Source organism: Ursus arctos, unplaced genomic scaffold, assembly GCF_023065955.2.
Source record: "Ursus arctos isolate Adak ecotype North America unplaced genomic scaffold, UrsArc2.0 scaffold_25, whole genome shotgun sequence".
Classification (NCBI taxonomy): domain Eukaryota; kingdom Metazoa; phylum Chordata; class Mammalia; order Carnivora; family Ursidae; genus Ursus; species Ursus arctos.
This window is the reverse complement of record NW_026622930.1, coordinates 35,697,043-35,714,228: the sequence shown is the minus strand read 5'-3', so window position 1 is coordinate 35,714,228 and position 17,186 is coordinate 35,697,043. Positions and strand designations below refer to the sequence as shown.

The 17,186-nt window shown below is 40.5% G+C and overlaps 1 protein-coding gene across 3 annotated transcripts in view; it reads right to left on the bottom strand.

The window, feature by feature from the left end:
* Positions 1–14,287, bottom strand: part of PPP2R5E (protein phosphatase 2 regulatory subunit B'epsilon) — a 141,175-nt gene extending 126,888 nt beyond the window's left edge. Inside the window, exons 1-2 of one of the 3 annotated variants that reach the window (XM_026486960.4) lie at positions 13,661–14,287; positions 11,087–11,250 (exon numbers count right to left, since the gene is read on the bottom strand). In XM_026486960.4, the coding sequence (XP_026342745.1) occupies positions 11,087–11,243 (157 nt within the window). In that variant the 5' untranslated portion in view covers positions 11,244–11,250; positions 13,661–14,287. The remainder of the gene's footprint in view (positions 1–11,086; positions 11,251–13,660) is intronic. The other 2 variants (XM_026486958.4, XM_026486959.4) reach the window with 2 other exon arrangements.
* Between the last annotated feature and the right edge of the window lie 2,899 nt (positions 14,288–17,186).

The window sequence follows — 17,186 nt, the reverse complement described above, 5'->3', positions numbered from 1 at the left end:
ATGACTGGTTACCATCAAGGATACTAGTTAGTTACAACAGTTGTAGATGGAGTTGAAGAGGCAAAGCTAGAAGGATGCATGGAAGACAGTGCAGAACGGAGTACCAACACTTCCTTTTACTTTTAAAAAGTTCTTTGTGTAAATCTGCTTTCATTTTGACTTTGGCTCACAAATTAGGGAAAAACACCAGTCCTTCAGATGCATCACGGTCTTTCTGAAAAATTAACTTGATGAGACAAAGTAGGCTTCTGACTCTCAAAAGGAACTTCCTTTTTGCTACCAATGTCCTTGATTTCAAAATACTCATTCATTTGAAAAGAAAAGTGTTTTTTGCCATGATTTCCAAACTGCCAATATAAGACAGCTAGCTCCTTAGGAGGTTGAACTCACTCTGAATTCCTTATAACACATGGCAAAGGAGATATCTCCTTCCATTTCCAGATACTGTCTTCTGGAAGCACTCCGGTAAAAGGCTAATTCCAAAGCCTACATCTTCCTTATTAGAAGATAGTACTTTTCCTGAAATGCTGCCAAGTCCCAATTTTCTCCATGTTTTTTAATGTTTTACCATTTTACTTTGAATAGTGTTCCAGGCATGAGCAACCATGAATTAATTAAATTAAAAAGTAACATCACCGTAAGGTAAGTCTTTCATGATGCCTACATAAATGGATGAACTTTTGCCAGATATCTTCCCTCACAAGATCTGAAACAAGATCTAGGTCCTTAGGAGTGACTCAAAGAAAGATCGATGACAAACAGAAAGATAAGGGAAGGAATATTTATTACACAACCAATCATACATTAGGCAACCTACCCACATTATCTCACTCCTCACAACCACCTTGGGAATTGTGAGTCCCATTTAACGAAAGTAGAAATTAAAGCTCCAAAGATGTTAAATAACTAAGCTCAGTTCACAAAGCCAGGACTTATCACCTAGACTTGAACCCACACCCTTTCCTCTTTAAGCTAGTTCCCAGAGATATAAAGATAAATGGTAAAGAAAACCACTGCCACACTGCTACCAGTTTACCAAACCCAAACCATTCCATGACTGACATGACTTTATCATGACAGCACAAGAGTCCCACAGGATACAGAGTGGCTTCTTCCCCCTCACCCCCCGCCCCCCTCCCTTCCCATCATGAAGTACTGGCTATCCTTCCCGCCTGCCTCTTGGCAGCACCGCCTGGCCTTTCTAAGGAGCCATCTCTGAGGCCTGCTGCTCTCCAGGACTCTCCACCACCACCCACCACCCACAGTGCTGCTACCGGCCTGGCTGCTAGCCCTCTTCTCTTCTCCACTTCTCTTCTCATCACTTCAGTCTCCTCACAGTTTTCAAGGTTCTTACAAGAGGTAGTAAAATGGTTCCCTTGGTAAATCATCCTAGCACAGCACGAGCAAGATGGTGGTTAGCTCCAGTGTCACCTACGTTCATGTACATAAATAGAGAAGGCACTTGCTTTGGAACCAGACAGGCCTGGGGTTCCCATCCCGGCTCTCTCTGAAGGGATGAGCAAGTTACACAGCCCTCAGTTAAGCACAAACATCCCTTGTTCTTGGTTTTGTTGGGAAGCTTCAATGTGACATCACGTAGCACATCAGCGGGTACACAGTGGAGCCTACAGACGCTGCTTCTCTTCTCCTTCGTTGGTTGCTAAATTATTTCTTCACCAGTAAAGATAACCTGTTTCTCCTTCTGGCTTCTTCCAGGCCCACAGCTATTCCAGAATAAATGCTTTTTTACAGGTACATTTAAGTTTATCATTGGTAGTATTTACTCAGCTTAATTTTTCAAATGATACTGATAAAAAAAGTTCCAAACAACCACACTGGAGTCATGTAATAACTTCTATCTTCAAACACCTTTAAAAATTCTGCCTGGGGGCAACCCTCTCGGGTCCCCTCCCTCCTCAGGAGCTGTGTACTATCACTTTGCTATCGCTCAATAAACCTTGCTTTGCTCCCCACCAAAAAAAAAAAAATTCTGTTATCAAAAAGAACTGAAAGTCAGGAGAAACATGCGGAAGTTTTTCGTCAAGAGATCTCTCTTCCACAGAAAGGGACTCTATGACAAATTCTCTCAAGTGAGGAATCCAACACCACCACCCACAGCAGTAGCTCCTAGCCTTCGGGGAAACTCCTTTAAGAACCTGATGAAAGCTCTGAACCCATTCCCCAGAAAAATGACAATCTGCCCAGAGACACAAAATATTGCCTGGAATTTCAAGAGAGTCAAGGGCCCTCTGAAACCCACCCGTCAACAGCAAGATAAGAGCCCTCTACAAAGAACCATCTATGATACTTCTTAAATTGGCAAAATCTTCCATTCAGATTTTGTTTCTTTAAGGTGCAACAAATTTAAAAACCTGGACAATAACTTCAAGAACGTAAAGAAAAGTTTTCTCATTCCACTCTTCACATCTCTCTGGCTTAAAACAAAATGCTACGAAATAAGCCTCTAAGCTGAAGAGGTTCTCTCTTCCAAGCAAAATCTCAAAACAAAGATGTGCTCAGGGCCAGTGCATGTAACATGTTAGGGGGGACGGGTAAAGGAAAAGGAGGTACCAAAATTAAATATTAGATCATCCATACATTTTACATTTCAATATCATCTTTTTTAACTTTCTATATTTGTGTACTTTCCTAACATGCGTTATACTTGTATAACAGCACATGTATACAATTCGTATAAACAACTACATGCGTTATTTTTACTACTATGAGTAAGCAATGACAAAAAAAGATTTAAGATCCTGTCCTAGTAGATGACTTCCAAAATAAGCTTATCAAACCATAATTTTACTTGGTAACCTTCCACGAATGGAACTTCCCTTGGAAATAATTACATTAGCTACTTTATGTTCTAATTCCTGAAGTGAGAAGCCAGTCTGAAAATGATGTTAACTGAATAGTAACGCTGAGACTGTTCCGTAAGAACTAGTTCTCCTTTTTGCTTTAAAAGTCTGGTTCGCACCATTCTACATGCTCCATGTTTTTTTTCCTTAAATGGAAATAATCCACGTAAAGTATTAAGAGAATAGAAATCAAATGAAAAACACAGGTAAGCATTTTTCTATTATACAGTTTTTCCTGCAATTGTAACAGTTGATATTCTTCAACCCCTACTATGTATCCAACACTGAGATAAATGTTTTGTCTGCTTTTTGGCATTTAATCTGACTATATGAGGTGGGTTCTAATACTCTACCAATTGGGAGATAAAAGAAAACATTGCTTAGAAGTCACACAGCTGTGAATAGACTCAAAATTCAAAGCTAAGGATGTCTGACTCCAGGGCCTCCATTCTTACCTCAGGTAGGCCACCTGCCTCACTTAGATAACACATGTTATATATATTAGCTATATACTGTTATATATCAGGCAAAAATATAATAACATAATATTATCATATTGTCCTATCAGTATGTTCATCATATGTTTAATTCTGCTGTAACATACAAATAAGATCCCATATTTGCTTTCAGAAAATCTTCAAATACGAAGGGTAGAAAAGTATTTTTAAGTAGTAAAAAAGGATGTTATGCCATCATTTGCAAACAAACCAAAGAACTACCTTACCCAGCATTTTAGAAATATCTAGAAACTTCACTGTTCTTTTGCAAGCACTAGAAAATCTAATTAGTATTAAGAACTAACATTATAAAATAGAAGTTTTAAAGATGAGAAAGCTTAACCATAAAACCCTGCTCTGAAAGCCCATTGTAATTTTCAGATATGCTGTTCCCTCTTAAACTATGTAAAGAAAGAAAGTCTGGTGATTTGATTAGCCCACAATTCAGGCCTCAAACATCAGCAGATAAAAGGTGTTTCACTGTATTTAACATCTGCTGCAAAACGCCACGTGATGAGTCCCTAAGTAACAGGAATCACTTAGTGTATAACACATAAAACCCACTCCATCCTCTCTCCTCTGTTCTTAACCTGAAACATGCAGAATTACCAAAGCATAAGGCCTCACTCAGGATTTTAAGTGAACACTCAGCAATCTGATCCTTTAAAAATAAAAAGTCTTCATTAAACAAGTTTGTAACTTTGTGTAAAATATAAATTAAAATAAAACTTGCATGACCTCGCTTTTGGGGAAAAAATTTAAGTACTTAGGAAGAATACTATTACTAATAATTTAGATGTCAACTAACAATGTTAATTAATTGCCTAACAAATATTGATTGATTGCCAACTATGTACTAAGCACTGACCAAAGCCCTAGAGGTAGAAAAAAAGGTTTCTACACTGAAGATTATATTCTAATGGGGAAAGAGAAACAGATAACACCCGAGTGACTAACAAAGAGTAAATAATTTCAGATCACAAATATTATGCAAGAAACAACAGACTGATAGTAACTTCAACGAAGACTATTTTTAAAAGTCAGGAGGGGTGGGGGTGCCTGAGTGGCTCAGTCGTTAAGCATCTGTCTTCCGGTCAGGGCGTGATCCCAGGGTTCTGGGATCCAGCCCGGCATCAGGCTCCCTGCTCCGCTGGGAGCCTGCTTCTTCCTCTCCCGTTCCCCCTGCTGTGTTCCCTCTCTCACTGGCTGTCTCTGTCTCTCTCTCTCTCTGTCAAATAAATAAATAAATAATTTTTTTTAAAAAAGTCAGGAGGGGCAGTTCCTAAGAAAGTCCCATGGTGAGATGAAACTTGAAAAATGACACTAAGTCAGAGGAAGAAAGTTCTAGGTAGAAAAGGACACCTCGCCTTCTGAGAAGATTCATTTGGCACCTCAATATTTTATGCCTGGGCTGAGTCATACCCTGGAGAGACCCACATTATGATGAATTCTGTTTATAGCTTACCATGTTTACTGTTAAGTGTCCAATGCTTACATGAATACATACAGCTAACATGATACTCAGAAAGTAAGAATACAATTCCCCGTCTTTTGGTCTAATCCAAAAGCTCTTAACTGCGGAGAAAGAGCAAGAATGGTAGGGCAAAAGCTTCCCAAATCTGAGGTAAGCGGTGAACTCTGTTCTCCAAAACAAAAATGCCCACTCACAGAAACTTTACATATAATTTTAGGAGGGTCTTCGAACCTGAAAGCCCAACCACAATGCCCATATCCTATTCCCAATCAGAAATCCATGAACCCAAGGTTAAGAACTATGCAGTAATTATCATACTCAGATGGAATGGGAAATGAATGCAAGTTGCTATCCTACTTTTAAATGATCCATAAATCAGGTATGCTTACTCTCAATAACCTTTGGCCCACATACGACTCTGTATGGGAATTTTCTCTATGCTATAAACTGTAAGGATATATAAAGAAAAAATATTTCCCCCTAAAAGTAAATGAAATACCTCCTCGCTACAACTAACTATGATCTTTCACACATGTAAACAATGCAACTGACATTTGGTTTTGTGCAAGATCTTATAATTTCTTCCCAAAAAGAAAAATATTGCCACATTGTCGCAAAGGGTGCAAAGCTGAATGTTAACACCTATTAACTTATAGATATTCTTCTAGTTCAGAAGGAAAACTTATGATTATTTCTTAACCCCCCACACACACACACGCCAATTTAACTGTCAAAAGAATATGCATCATGGGGCGCCTAGGTGGCTCAGTCGTTAAGCGTCTGCCTTCGGCTCAGGGCGTGATCCCCGCGTTCTGGGATCGAGCCCCACATCAGGCTCCTCCGCTGGGAGCCTGCTTCTTCCTCTCCCACTCCCCCTGCTTGTGTCCCCTCTCTCGCTGGCTGTCTCTCTCTCTGTCAAATAAATAAATATAATCTTTAAAAAAAAAAGAAAAAAAAGAATATGCATCATTAATCTACGGTACAAACTAGAACAATGGTTCTTAACCTTTTTTGATTCAAAACCCCTTTGAGAATCTGAAAAATACTATGTAATTCTCCCAATTAAAAAAAGGACATACACATACAAAATGTGCATATAATTTCAGGCTGCAAAATGAATTTCCAATTCAATGAAGGGTTTAACAAGTCTTTATCTTCTACAGAAGAGTATCATAACTGGTTGCTTCTGGGAAGGGCAAGTAAGAGAACCAAGTCAGGAAGAAGATTTTTCACTATACATCCTTTTGTATTTTTTGAGATCTGAACCATATAACTACATTATCTATTCAAAAAATAAATAAATTTAAAAATAAAATACACTAAAAAATGTAGCAGGATACCAACGTATTTGGTGAAAATCTGCAAATAACAGTTTTTAAAATAACTAGTCTACTAAATTCAATATATTTGCAAACTGTTTCTTCCAATTTTTTGGTTGAAAAAGATTCATTCCTACCAAAACTATGGTCTTGTTACATAGTTTTTTGAGAAATTTCCAATTTCACCTTTTTCCTGAAAAGATATAAAAAGTGAAATAATTCCACATTATTCATATTTTAACTTCTCAAATCCCAGTTAAATAACAGTAGCTAGTATTTATCGAATGTGGCACTGCCACATCTATTGACTATCATCCCCATTTGATAGACAAGAAAACCAAGGCTGTCAGGAGTTAACATTCTTACCCAGACAACACAACTAGTAAGCCAGGACTCTTGTAAGCAACAAGGCCCATGTGCTTCCCCCCATGTGACACTGCACCATACAAAAAAGATGGTAAACACTAAAATAAAGGACATTATTCCTTAAGAAACTAATCTCATTATAAATATACTTTAGGGCACTATCCCATTATAAAAATTGGGAATTACTTCTGCATATTCCTTCTTTACACACTACACAAAGCAGTTATGGATGAAAAAGAATGACCCCATCCACAAATTAGAAACACATAAACAGGGGTGCCTGGGTGGCTCAGTCGTTAGGCGTCTGCCTTCGGCCCAGGGCGTGATCCCAGAGTCCTGGGATGGAGTCCCACATCAGGCTCCTCCGCTGGGAGCCTGCTTCTTCCTCTCCCACTCCCCCTGCTTGTGTTCCTTTTCTCGCTGGCTGTCTCTCTCTCTGTCAAATAAATAAATAAAATCTTAAAAAAATCAAAAAGAAAGAAACACATAAACGCTAGTTTTCAATTGGGATTTTTAAAATCCTCACAAACTATCACCCTAAAAAATAAAAATGTAAGCTGAATCACAAGCTTAGAGCTTAAAAAAAAATAGTTTTCATTAAAGAAGGAATTTATAGAAACATAGTGTTACTGATCTAAAAGCTTTAACACCAAGGGGCAGGGTTTCTGCTGAAGAGTACCTCCACTCATCACAGTTTTTGGAATGTTTAATACTGAATGTCCGAACTATTAGCAAAATGCCTCAAAAACTTACATAATGAATTATGAGGCTAGAAATAATGATGCTGCTCTCATTATAATCCCATCTTCAAAGAGGTGGTACTTTTCAAAAACACTTCACTCAGATCTAAACTTACATAAGCTTTTAAAGTCAAAGAAAGAAGGAAACAGGGCAGGGGAGGATGGGGTGGGGAGAGAACTAGTCACCTAACCTGGTAGTACTACTACTGCTACTACTAGTTATTATTACTATGATGACGAGGATGACGAGGATGACAAAGATGTGTGCGTCTATTCCCTAAATGTTTAGTTTAACTGTCCTTACCGAGATAGGTAACTGTCAAAGCTTGGATCGTGTCATGCCGTGCACAGGCACACGGAAAACACCCAAGTCTTCACATCGAGCACTCAAACCTCTACTAAATTCCCCTTGAGTAACAGTCCTTCAAGCTCAAAAACTTAGGACTCTCTGAAAACATTTTCAAAAGTGCATAAAGACGGAGAAAATTCAAATGTCTCTATTTCATTATAAGTAGCTGAGGAAAAGCCAGCTATGGACGCTGAACGACCCGCTGGCATTGCTTTCTGCAGAAAATAACATAGTTCATAGAAATTTCAAAACCCCGCCTATTAGAAAAGAGGCAAAAAAGATGAAACTTTCCTTTCACTTCGTTAAGTTCTACAAGTGAAGAGACTTTTAAAATGCTAATGGCCCTATTACATGTAAGTCAGTCAACTATCATGAGTCATATGATAAACATTCTGATAATGCATAAATACAAAACAAGTGATCATTAATCAATACCTTATGTTTGAATTTTCCAAAAATTACATATTAAAAAGATGAGTTGCAAAATTATACAATTTCCGTTTTCAAATTCCCCTAAAATTAAAAATCTTGAGGACATCAATTTTACTTTATTCTTTAATGCAATCACAAAATTCAACTGCCACTTATATTATACTGCCAAATAAAGTTAACTCAAACTTACCAACCTGGTCAAAGCAATACTACAGAAAACCGCATCAATAACTATCCTTTGGCATGCACACATAATGTATTCTGGTTTCTCCCAAGGATACGGTAAAAAATAAAATAAAATAAAGAAATTCCTCCAATAATTTCTTTATATTCCATAAATTAGTTCCTATAGTTAGTGAAAACACAACACACAAATAAAATTCAATCCACTGTAAGAAAAACAAATGCCATTTAACAAATGTTTTATATTCCCCATAAAAATCAAGAGCAAATAAACATTTCTGAAATCTACATCTGACTGTACTTCTTTGTTATTCTACAGATAGGGAAATCCAATTTATGGACTGTTTTCCGGAATATTTTCCCAGGACATGCTTACTACACAAGAATCACTTTCAGTCTGTCTGGAATTAAGCTGTGGCTATATCTAGTACTACATGGTCCTGTTACTCTCCAATTCTCCCACGCTGGCAAAATACACAAGTTCACAAAAATCATATTCCTGGAGAGCAGAGTTCTTGGAAATTTTTCAATATTATCAGACTTCACTTAAAAAATAAGAAAAGGATATACAAATTAGCCAATAAGCACATGAAAAGATGCTTAACATCATTCATTAGTCACAAGGGAAATGCAAATCAAAACCACAGTGAAATACCACTTCACACACATTATGATGGCTATTATCAAAAAAAAAAAGAACAAAAAATAACAAGTGTTGGTGAGGATGTGGAAAAATTGGAACCCTTGCGCACTGATGGTTAAGTATGTAAAATGGTACAGCTGCTGTGGAAAACAGTCTGGCAATTCCTCAAAAAATTAAATATATGATCTAGCAATTGCACTTCTGGGCATGTATCCAAAAGAAGTGAAAGCAGGGGCTCAAAGAGATACTTGTACACCCGTGTTCATAGCAGCATTCACAATAACCAAAAGGTGGAAACGACCCAAGTGCTCACTGACAGATGGACAAATAATATATGGTATATACACAAAGCAGAATATTATTCAGGCTTAAAAGGCAGGAAATTCTAACACACGCTACAACATGGATGAACCTTGAGGACATTATGCTAAGGGAAAGAATCCAGTCACGGAAAGACCTAAGAGTAGTCAAATTCATAAAGACAGAAAGTAGAATGGTGGTTACTTACCAAGGGGCTAAGGGGAGGGGAGAATGGAGAGTTAGTATTTAATGGATACAGTTTCATTTGGGGGAGATGAAGACGTTCTGGAGATGGATGGCGGTGACATGCACAACAACGTAAACGTATCTAACGTCACACTTAACGCATACTTAAAAACAGTTAAAATGGTCAACTTTCTGTTAGGTATATTTTACCATGATAAAAAAAAATGAGATAAGGAACAACAAAATCTTAAAATGTGCCAAATTCTTCTCACCCATGCCCCTTCACTACCCACAAAACCAATGAGTGGTCAGTTCAGTTCTAATTTAAATGTTTACTGTGACCCCCAAGAAATGAATATAACGATAAAGTTTAAAATTCTTTCTAAACCTAAAAAAAGTTTAATCGGTTTCCTCAAAAGAGAGTCCTTTGCCAGATAAACACGCTAAAACTATTACACATCTAGCTCCAATCTGAAAAGTTACCGAAGAATCCATACACCGCTCAACTTTGTATTTCAAGCATGATTAGCTTTATCCCTAGAGTTTTTCCTTCACTTCTCTTCTAAAGCCTCACAAAGGCTTTTTCCTTTTTATCAGCAAAACCTTTAGCTAAAATTTTCTCCCCCACAAACTCATAAGAGCTCATCTTTACCAACAGATATATCAGCTTAATAGTAATCAGAATCCATTTAGTTTCCACAATTTCAAGTATAAACCTCAGAGACTCATTTATGACTCTAACTCCCTAAAAAAAAAAAAAAAAGGCTCACAGGGGAAAAATAGAAGCCTGAAATATCCGAGGCTAAATTTTGAGGATCTTTTCTGGTCAAACTCCAGTTTTTCATATAATACCTTCTAATTTCACAAACTGTTACAGAAGTAAATGTTCATTAACGAGTCAGGTTTTCTGACATCCTCTGAGCTACAGAAGGGCACTGTTTTGTGCGTGTTCCCTTTCTCTTCACTCTTAAGTGTTCAGCAGATGAAAATCTACTTTCAAAGGCAAATTCTGATCGTTTCCATGCTATAAATGGTATATTCTGACGTATTTCAACCATGTCTGTTCATAAACATAGAGCAAACAAATGAAAGTTAAAAGGAACAGGAAGTATCCACATACACCCAAACAAAAGTTGAAAGGTCTACTTTAGAAAAAGCAAATCTCATATGAAAAACTTGTCCTTAATTCATTCCAAAGGAAAGAGAAAAGTAGTATTAACAAGTATGATCATCATGTTTTCTACACGTATTATCTGAAAACGCAATTACTACCTGACCATTTTTTCTTGATTTTTAAAAATGAATTCTTTCAAACATCATTTTCTATATGTAAGTTAATGGTACCATCTCCTCTCCCAGGTCTACTTCCTGTGACTAAAACCGTACAATGTGTAGCTGTTATCACATACGATGGGTATCTCTAAATGTCAACAGAAGAAAAAATGAAAAACACAGACCTAGGCATCTTAAAGTTCCTCTGGCATTCAGTTCTTCTCTTTATCAATGTGAGAGATATTCCTGATAAGGTTTCTTTTCATTTGTCCACAGCTATTTATATTAAATTGAGCCCTTTAAAAAGGAAAGTGGGTATATCTGCCCACATAGCAGTAACTTCAACACGTCTGAAATCTCCCATCCCTTCAGTGTGCAACACAGAAATTCTACAAAAAGAAAATTATATATAGATATAAAAAGATCAACTGGCAAGGACTCCATCACCTGGTCATGAGCCTTACCTTTCAGCAGCGGCAGAGGTGTTAGCTCAATAGGCTTGCCTTGAGACCTAAACTGTGAGGAACTTTGCGACCTCTTCTGTCTGGCTTTTCTGACGGACTTCCGAGAAAATCCGTCTACTTTATCCACTGATGGAGGAGTAGTTGGTGCTGAGGACATATCCCTACTGAAGAGAAAGAGGTATCATAAACATATTCCCAAAGTGGGAGCATACACGTGAATCACACAAATTCTAAAATTCCCATCCATAATATGCATGAAAGTTGGAATGTGATGAAGAAAGCAAATAAAATCAACTCAGAAAAGTCGTATGCTCAATGGGGCAACATGAAAATTTGATGGTAAGCAGAAGGAATTTAAATACCATATAAGCAATATTGTAGTGTTTTTTTTTTTTTAAGATTTTATTTATTTATTTGACAGAGAGAGAGACAGCCAGCGAGAGAGGGAACACAGGCAGGGGGAGTGGGAGAGGAAGAAGCAGGCTCCCAGCGGAAGAGCCCGATGCGGGGCTCGATCCCAGGACTCTGGGATCACACCCTGAGCCAAAGGCAGACGCTTAACGACTGAGCCACCCAGGCGCCCCAACAATATTGTAGTTCTAATGCACGGGCTGCCCCCACTCCGGTAAGCATTAAAGATGTTCACTGACACCTGAAGAAGTCTTCTAAGCCATCTACTCATTTTCTAACTGCACAGCTCTTCTCATCTTGAGATTCCTGAAGTAATTTTGGAGCTATTCTGCCACTGGAAAACTTCCATCGATACATTTTCTCAAGATATTTAATATTATAAATGGGCTCTGGAGTTAAAACCCTGATTGTACTTCAAGAATCTCCACCAAGGTATCACAGCAAGGTGAAATTTACAACTACTGAAACTATCTAGGCATGACTTAATTCAATGTGCTGGGTTAGCTATGATAAACTGTATGAGGACAGGTTAGATTACTTTACACAGAACACATAAGAGGCATAATTAAAAGCATTTCAAAGAAGTCTTCTTTTTGAATGAAGCCATCTTAAGTTATTAAAGCTTAATAAACAAAATTATGATGAAATCGTGCACCAAAATTGAAAACATAAATTCACACCCTACTTAGAAAACCAAGTTGAATTCCCTTTAAGTTCATCATCAGATATTAATTTTCATTCCATCGAACTGATGGAACAGTTCTTTTAGATTTTTTTTAAGCTTCTCAAATTATTAAAATGAAGGTTAGTTCCTAAAAGTAACAAGACTTAAGCTCAATTTCATTCTCCAATTTAAACAGATGCCATCATTTCCATGGCACTGAGGCTCCATGCAAGATTAATGGCAGACCTGAATAAAAATAATGCATATGGGGGCAATACCGAAATGCAATTACTCACTCACAAATACTGAAATGCACTTACAAATACAGGTCATTCCAATACATAAGATAAGTGTTTTTTAACCTCTAAATTAAAAGTTAAGGGAGTTCCTTCCTGAACATGCAATAAAAAGTTACCTGGATTATCTGGATTTTAACAAAGTAAAAAAATAACAAATATATAAACAAAAAACAAACAAAACCCAGGATCTTGAGGTTTGCAATTTTGAAGCTTTGTTTGGTTCTCTTAAAAAAAAAAAAAAAAAAAGTTTTTAGAAATCTACCTAATTTAGCCTTAAATAAAATGTGACAGATTCAAAATGGAATTGCAAACTATGAATGACTACGGAAGAAGTAAGATCAGTTAAAATTTTTCACAATGACTGCATCAGCTCTTAAGATTCACATCTCATTTGTATGTTGTAAATTTAGGGGCAGCTTTTCCAACGTGGTATGTGAATTATTTAGATAACAATGAAAGATTTCGGTAAATCCTGTTCCTCCATTACTCTTTTTGTCTCTTCTTTATTCCTCATCTCCCATCTCTAAAGATAATTTATTGCTAGCATTTTTTTTTTAATCATTTGCCCCTTCTGCCCGCGGCCCAGAATAAACGTCAAGGATCTCAACCCTAAAGCGCTGCAGAACTGAACTTGCAGTAGCAGTGGGTCCGTGCAAAGCCCAAGGAAACAGGTTTCGCCCAGAACCAGGACGCCCGAAGCTTTATCATCGTCTAAGCAGCGGGCACGGGGCATTTCCAAGGTTCAGGATAATCCAAGGGGGGGTGCTGGGGTGGAGGAGAAAGACAGGGAAGGGGCTGGTCTGTAGGGATGCTGACATACTCCCTTTGCTCCCACCTCCCCCTCCACAAGCCCTGGAGAAGATAAGCTGTTACAGAATCCTCCTCACTACACCAATCCCCCCCGGTTTCCCCCCGCCCCACGTCAGTGGATAAAGGGGGACAAGAATATGCCTCCAATGCCGGAAGGTGGGGGGAAAAGGAGGGAGGGGGGCAGAGTAAATGGAAGGCATCGTCAGAAGCGTTTGCAGGTAAATCAGACAAGTGGGACGGGCGCTCCCTCTCCCACACCCCACCCCACCGCACCCCTCGCCTGCCCCGGCCAGGCCTTTCCGAGGCCGGTGTCCTGCAGATTCCTGAGGAAGACGGGGAAGAGGAAGGGAAGCAAGCGGGAGAGCCGAGGTACTGGAGGGACGAAGTTACCTTGAAGCTTCTGGGGAAGAATCCGAAGATGATCTGTGGTTTCGAGGGGCGGGAGACCGGCGTGAGGGCCGCAGCGGGGGCGGGTGGCGGGACCGGGACGTGCGGGGGGGAGGTCCGGACAGCGGCAGGGAGCCCGGGGCGACGGCTGTCCGGCGCGGCGTCCCTCCGGTTCCGCGGCGGCGGCGCCTCTAGGCCTCACGGCCGGACCTGAACCTCAGCGCTCCCGCGGCGGCGACGGCGGCGGCAGCCTCACGATCCTCCCCCGCGGGCCCGTCCCATCAAATCGGCACCGACCCCGTTGCGGCTCCGCCGGTGGCTCCTCGCTCACATTCCCGGCGGGCGGCGCCTCTGCTCGTTGCCCCGGACCCGGCGGCGGCGGCGGCGGCGGCGGCGACGACGTGGGGAGGGGGGGAAGGGAGGGAGGAAGACTGGATCCGCAGCGGCAGCAGGAGAAGGAAGGAGAAGGAGGAGGAGCCGCTGGAGCTGGAGCCGCCGCTGCCAGAGCCGCCCTTTGGTACCCGCGGTGGGTCCCCGTCAATGCCCCTTTCTCTCTCCTATTGTCAATATCACCGGGCGGCTGAGTCCATGGCACAAGCGCAACCGAACCTTCTGGCCAGCAGCGCCCGCCTCCGGCGCCCACTCACTGGAGGCTTCAAACGGGAAGCGAGGCCTCATTGGCCCGCGTCCGCCTTCACTCCCATGCCAGCAGGTTCGACTGAGAGCCGATCAGGGATTGGCGGCGGGGGGGCGGAGAAACTGGAGGGTGGGAAGAGACAAGGCCGAGGATTGGGCTGAGGCAAGAAGGACCCGGATGCAGCCGCGCTCTCAGGCCGCGCTACTGCAGCTTCCGCCAGGCGGGTGGGTAGGCTGAAGCAGGGGAACGCCGCAGCCGCTAGGCCTTTGAGGAGCTCCTGAAACCCGGGAGGTGTGCGACCGATAAATCAATGGGATGGGTGGGTTTCCACGCAATGCGGCTTCTTTGGGCGGCGGTCGTCTTCAGCCGAAGAATTCCAAGGGCAAGGGTCGGCTAAGGGTGCGGGAGCCCCCGGGGCCTTGGATCCGCCCCCTTCAGCGGCTAGGCTGGCCCTTCTGGGCTTGAGGAGTCCCACTCAGGACGGGTACCCCCGCTGAAATAAGCGCAGAAAGAAATAAGATCTCCCGCCCGCGCCTGTGCGCCACTGTGTAAATGGGCCCCTTGCAGCACGATGTGAAACCCCCAGCAGTCGCTCTGCCTTGAACCTTGTGGGAGACCTGGCACCGAAATCTGAACCTCTGGGCCTGGGCCAAGGGCTGGGTATCGCTTCGAATTCTGTCTCACCTCGTCGTCTCCTTTTCCCTAAACCTCTGTTTTGAGTATCAGCTCCCTGAAACTCCTGCAAGCCTTGATAGAAGCCAGCCCAGCGTAGTTCATGCAGGTGGGAACGCTGTCCCTGTGCTCTGCGATCATTTATCCGGATCAACTGCACGGGCCCTCCGCCGCACAGAGCTCAGGGAAACCCAGCTCCAGACTGCAGGGGCTTGCGAGATTTTAATGGGCAAATTGGATCCGAAAGAGTTTATGGAGAAGACTTCACTCAACTCTAGCTTGATCAAGTAATAAAATATTTAGAGATGTGTTTCCATCCTTGGTGAGCCCAAAGCCAAATGGTGCAATTCCAGATGATGTTATTAGGACTCTCGTTCCATTTGAATGCACGCTAGGTCCATCTTTTTTGGGGGGTGGGATGGGGTGGGCTTGGGGGAGGAAGAAAGAAATTCTTAGTGCTAACTACCAATGTCAGATCACCAGTTGTTAAAAACTTGGAAGACAGAAAAAAAATTTTTAACTTATAATCCCTCAACCCAAAGATAACCCCTGTTGGCATTTTGATGTACTTCCCTCCAGTATTTTTTTTCTTTAATTTTGTATGTGTTCTTCTGTAGCCTAGTTTTTCCCCCTCAGCATTCGATCATGTTTTCTATGCAGTTAAGAAATAAACTATGTACCATATGTACAAGTAACAACAACAACAAAAGAAATGCATTTCTTGTTTGTGTTAACATTCAGGTGCTGCAAATTTTTATTCACGCTCCCATAAATGGGCCTTGAGTGGAAAAAAAGTTTTGTGCCCTGAAAGATTAAAAAAAAAAATCGGTTTTGAACAAATGGGAAACAGGAAAAGATGGCTTTCTTAGGTAGAAGCAGTCTCCTCCTACTGACTCCGGATGGTTGGCCACTGTATGGTAGTGCCCATTTTTGCCCTGCGAAGTTCGTTACTAGGCCTTATAAAACTGGAGTTCTCCATTCTCCTTCCTACCTTCAAAAAACATTTTTGCATCTTGATTTCATATGCCAGTCTTCATGAAAAGTTCAGTGTCCCAGCCATGCAAAACTTTTTTGTTCAATCTCTGATTGAGGGAAATGCAGAATTAAAACCAAGGAAGATTTTAAAGCCAACTTCATTTCCCTTGGCAACAGTTGGACCGTCAAAGAGTAGTGCACGTTTGAAATGCTCACAGCTGTTGCTTAGAACATTTCACATTTTGCAGAGTGGGGATTTTGCTTGAAAATTATGGATCTCTATAAAGAATTCATTTCAAAACTCTTCCATTTTCTATAAAATGGCTGAGTAACTGAAATGAGCAGGTCTTTTAAAATGGGAACATCCTTGCCTATGTGAGAAATTGTTCCTTGGACAATATTTTCTAAAGGAGGTCCACACAAGCCAGGGTTGTATATGTTCCAGGAATAGTACAAGCCAATCCATTTGGAATGCAGAAGAATAAAATATGAGGACATCTGCTTATGCTTAATTCTAAATGAAAAGTAGTCATTAAGATCAATTAATATTTTATATATAGAATAAGTGACCCTGCACTCAGTCCATGAAATCCTCTCTTGACCTGGAACAGCATAGGAGATGTCCTAAAGGAAAAGTGGCAGTTACCCATTTCCAGGGGTGGACAGTGGCAATCCCACCCAGTCAGTCCCAGTCAACAGGTAGTGACTTACTGCTAAATCCAGCTAAGTGGATTTACTGATGGTTTCGTCTAGGCTTAATTAAACTAACCTGTAGAAAACAGACAAGCAACTTCACCAGGGTCCTTTGCAAAGCAACCACAGGAAACGAACACCACAGAACTGACACTTTTAATACTAGATCTTTTCAGCCACATTTCAAAGTTAAAATAACAATCTAACAAATCTAACCAAATTTTCTTTAAAAATGTCAAATTCATCAAGGAGATTATTTGAAGATTTATATCCACTGTCATTAACAGTGCATTTCACCCTAAGCATATATTTGTGACTGAGTTATAAATGAAAGAATATGTTTGTACTTTATAAATAAATATACATATCTTTGGTTAGGAACTGCTTCCAAAAAATATACTGATGGGAATGAATGATCAAAAAAGTTTGGAGACTTCTTACTCTGGATAGTACAAAAAGAAACACATTATAGTCATCTGGGAAGCCATTATCAAGTGACAAAACACTATTCATTGCTATCAGATGAAAGCACTCACTTGCCAGATATCAAGG